This window comes from Formica exsecta, unplaced genomic scaffold, assembly GCF_003651465.1.
Source record: "Formica exsecta isolate Colony F162 unplaced genomic scaffold, ASM365146v1 scaffold3341, whole genome shotgun sequence".
In the NCBI taxonomy this organism is placed as follows: domain Eukaryota; kingdom Metazoa; phylum Arthropoda; class Insecta; order Hymenoptera; family Formicidae; genus Formica; species Formica exsecta.
The window spans coordinates 8,314-13,437 of NW_021850594.1; the positions used below are offsets into that span (position 1 = coordinate 8,314).

At 27.0% G+C, this 5,124-nt stretch overlaps 1 protein-coding gene across 1 annotated transcript in view; it reads right to left on the reverse strand.

Moving 5' to 3' along the window:
• Positions 1–748: 748 nt before the first annotated feature.
• Positions 749–5,124, reverse strand: part of LOC115238416 — a gene marked incomplete at its 5' end in the record, with an annotated part of 5,411 nt that continues 1,035 nt past the window's right edge. Inside the window, one exon of the mRNA XM_029812204.1 lies at positions 749–802. Coding sequence (XP_029668064.1) covers positions 749–802 — 54 coding nt within the window. The remainder of the gene's footprint in view (positions 803–5,124) is intronic.

A 5,124-nucleotide genomic window follows, 5' to 3' on the forward strand; every position in this document is an offset into this window, starting at 1 on the left:
TTATTATAAAAGCAAGACAAGTGACAAAATTTTATGAACAATTATTGATTATTTACTTTTATTGCACGTTATCGAATTTGTCATAAAATATTTGACAAAATAGATATATTATCCCATTTGAAAAAATAAATAACTGTCATAAATAATATTTGAAAAAAAATAATTAAAATTTTGGTTTATTATATATACAGATCTTCTTAAACAAAAAAAAAATTTTTTAACTTTTTTTATGTAACTATTATTTTAAAAAGTAACTGCGTATATACACACTTTTCTTTCTTTTTGTAACATTTAATAAAAAACATTTTGTCTTCTGGTTTTGTACACGTGATCTTATTCCATACATACGCGGATTTCACACATATACACAATGACATTGGTGGATGTTTATTATAGTTCTCATAGAATACTTCTGGACAAAGAGTTCGGTATCTCGGCGGAATTACTATTGCCTTTGTTAGTTTATGATGACGCAATTTTAAATGTCTAGACTACTCCATATGATATATGTGCTTTATTAATTTATTACGGATAAAGAGTACATGCTTTCAGAATTTATTGTAAACATCGTTACTTTATATGATTTTCTATTTTCTTAGCAATTACATATATATTATATGTCTATTAGTGTTATTCATCAGTCAATTAACTTATTTCATAAATAATAATTAATATTATTTATGTCCACACACAACTATTTATTTCCATTATTGTTATTCGATTAAACTATTATTTGACGCATCTTGTGTCAAGTCCGTATAGAGTAAAGAACGGTGAAATATGATAGTGTGGTACTCAACAACTGTAATATGACGTACATTTTCTCGTTTTACTTATTACTCCTTTTATTTGTTAAACATATTTTATGTTTGTGAAATATATAGTGTTTATAAGTGTATACACTCAGTTATTATTTTATATTTATATAATAGAGTTTTACATATATGTATATATTTCCGGACATATGTTTATATAACATTTTTTTCTTGTTTTTGCGTGGAGAACTCATCCTCAAAGTTTGCTGAAGTATTTCTGAACTACCCTGTATATATATTTGGAATAAAAATTATTTTGTTTAAAAGATTTATAATGTTAATAATAAATAATTTTTAGTAATATTTTATAAATACAGATTAATATAATAAACATTTTTATTACAGATGTTTTATTTTCCTACTCTCACATATCTATTATAGAAGCAACACAAATGACAATATTTTATCAACAATTATTGATTTTTATTTCACTTTATTGCACGATATTGAATCTGTCATAAAATATCTCTTATAATTTTTAGTAAGATGGATATGTTATTCCATTTAAAAAAATAAAACTGTTACATGAATAACATTTAAAACAAGATGAAAATTGTGCAAATTAGAAACTTGCACATTGCTTTCTCATCATTTTATTTTACTCACAAAGCTTAAGCTCCTTAAAGCAAACAGATTTTTGCAATTGAGATATCGGCTTCCTCATTGAAGAAACCGATATCTCGAAATTTGCGAAAGTTAGAGCATGTACAGACATTTCTCAAAAAACTCAAAATTTTATAAAAAAATGTATCCTTCCACCGATCCCCACCAAATTCAATACCAAACATCCTAGGCAAACGAAGCTGTCGGCAATCGGGAATGTAGGCAAACGGAGCCTCCTCCATGTCTATGCAGTGTAATTAAATTGGAATATTTTTCTTGATTAATAAAATATTCTGTCACTATATACGACGAAGAATGTAAACGAGATTTGTTTGCGAAAATCAAAATATACGGCTAAGTATATAGTAAAAGTAAAGCAAAAATAAATTGGCAGAATATCTCAACTATTTAGAAAGGTTTTAAAATAATTATATATAAATCAATAGGTAAATTATTTTCTTTAATTTTTTAAGTTTTTTGTATATGCAATTTATTTATTTGACTGTAAAAATATATAAGAATATAAAAAAAAGGATCAAGAAATATTATCTTACATATAAGTCTAATTGTAATACGCTATTTTGCTTTGTTTCCATATTTTTCTATAATAGCGATTTCATTTTTCTCTATTATCTCATTACACACATCTTGAAGTTGATTAAGTGAACTCCGTAACTATCATATTAACAATATCGTATGCTGTTTTCTTTTTTTGCAACATTCGGGAATTATTACATTTGATCTTTTGTATTCTTTCTTCGCGCTTTGGTCTCTCTAACTCCACGAAATTAATTAAATGGTACATTACTTAAGGTTGTTGAAATTGTCTTGAGAAGTTCTTGATGATGCTGACAATAAAAGTATACCATTACATTAAAAAAATTGAGTTGACTTTGAAATTATCTTAAAAATAATGTTAAATTGCATAACTCTGATGGCATCGTCATATGTCCCTCATCCATCTAAGCAATTTTTGTTTAAAACATATTTTTGTGTTATTAATAGTTTCAAAGTTATTCACCTGTAACACTTTAAATGGACCACCCTATATTAACACAAACAATTGTGGGGGGCTACAATGTATCTATAATATATCTTACGCTGTGGAGTATACTTGATTGATATGATTTGTAATTTCTTGCCCGGCATAATTAATTACAAACATGTATGAAAGAATGATAGATACAAATATCAGGTGTAATAGAAATGCTTCATTATCTCCAAGCGATGCATTTCGAAAAATGTAAAACATCATTATTATAGTTATCATTTTTTATATGTGCGATTATATAGTTTGCATGAAATATAATATTGTTAGAAAAAAATAATAAATCGGAAAATACAAAGAAATAATTCACATACTAAGATTTCTCTTAAAATTTATAATTTTATAATTAGCACTATTTGACATTTGTATTATCAGTTATTTTTATTACTCTCTGATTATATCTTTGTCATCTAAGAATTTTTTGAGTTTTGGTTTTTATGAAATAGCATATATGTCTGCTGCTCAACACGATAAGTTTTAAGAATTCAAGAGAAATGTTCAGGCTCAAAGAATTCACATCAAGGTCTGCATGATTTCATATTTTTTTTGCGGTCTGAAAAAAATGAATAATTTCTTATAGTTTTTTGTGCGTTGAATCCGCAAGGCAAAATGGCCTATTACATCAGATTTTTTAGAAAAATGGTGTTGAAACTTCCAAAAAACGCGTTTTTTACCATTTCTGAAAATTCGTAGCAGACAAACCGGGTGTGCAAGAGACTTCAGACAGGGCTCGAATAAAAGCTTGAACATTGTATTTAATATAAAAATATCGAATCTTTTACCGCAGATACCATCGAACCTCAGGCGCGTTTTGTTTTTAAGTATAGTCGCAATTGTGTCAAGTGGAACGATTTCCCCATGCAGTCCGATTGCAAAACCGTTGCAAACAATAAAAATTTTAATCATAGATTCAATACACGAGGTTAAAAATGCTTAATCGCACTAAAAACATTTCTTTTTTATTTGTTAAAAAATTATTGTTTAAACAATTTTTAAAAGATAACGATTTTTTACAAATATAATAAAATATGATCTTCCATTTTTATTTATTAAATATACTATTAAAATTTTACTATTAGCAAATATATACTATTAGCTAATTTTACAGTCTTGCAGTCGATTTGCATGGGGGCAATCGTTCTACTTGACACAGTATGGCTACACCTAAAAGCAAAGCGCTGAAGTTCGATAGTACCTGCGATAAAAAATTTGATATTTTTATATTAAATTACAATGTTCAAGCTTTCATTTGAGTCCTGTCTGAAGTTTTTTGCACACGTCGGGTTCGTCTACTACAAATTTTCAAAAATGATAAAAATAGCGTTTTTTGAGGATTTCAACCCCGTTTTTCTCGAAAACCTAATGTGATAGACCATTTTGCCTTATGAATTTGGATTCACCATACAAAAAAACTGTAGAAAATCACTCGTTTTTTTCAGACAATCTTGCAAAATCATATAGATTTGTGTAATCTTCCATTTGAAAAAATAAATCTGTCATATAAATAATATTAAAAAGAAAACAATTACAAAAATTTTTGTTTAAGTTATTATATACATATGTATAAACCTTCCTAAACAAAAAAAATTTAAACATTTTTTTATACAACTCTATTATTGAAAAAAAAATAACTAATTGTAAGTGTATACACACTTTCTACATTTTTTTGTAACATTCAATAATAAAAATTTTGTCTTCTGGTTTTGTACACATAATCTTATTCCACATATACGCGGAATTTACACACATACATAATGACATTGATAGATGTTCATATATTTTTCATAAAATACTTCTGAACCAAAAGTCTGGTATCTTAGCGGAAGTACTGTTGCCTTCGTTAGTTTACGATAACGCATTTTAACATGTCTCGATATGACATATGTGCTCTATTAATTTGTTACGGATAAAGAGTATATGTTTCCAGAATTTATTGTAAACATCGTTACTTTATATGCTTTTCTATTTCTTTAGCAATTACATATTTATTACAGTGTTATTCATTATTCGGTTAACTAATCTACTTTGTAGATAAATAATTAATATCACTCAACTATCTATTTCCACTATTGTTATTCGATTAAACTATTAATCAACGCATCTTGTATCAAGTCCGTATAGAGTAAAGAACGGTAAAGTATGATAATATGGTACTTAATAACTGTAATGAGTTACATTTTCTCGTTTAACTTGTTATTTCTTTTATTCGTTAAACATATTTTACGCTTTTGAAATATATAGTGTTTTATTTAAGTGTATACACTCAGTTATTTTTATTATTATTTTTTATATAATAGAGTTATATATACATATAAATATTTGGAATAAAAGTTATTCTTTCGTTTTTAACATAAACACGTGAAGTCTCATCTTTGTTTCAATGTGTACTTAAATTGTGGAAAAGGATTTATTATTCTATTCAACTAAAAAAAAGATTTTGATGTGCAAAATAATAATCTTTTGGTCGGTAAAACAGACGAGCTGTTGGATCCCCTTAAAGACACATTTTCTTAACTATTAGAAAATATTTGTTACGTCCAGACTCGGGGAAGGATGAGTCGACGGAAGGGCGCAACAACTATCTTTTATTATCCCGAAGTTAAACGTGGCGTTTGGAATCGGGTCGAACGAACTGACAGGTCTGAAAAGCAGGTAAAC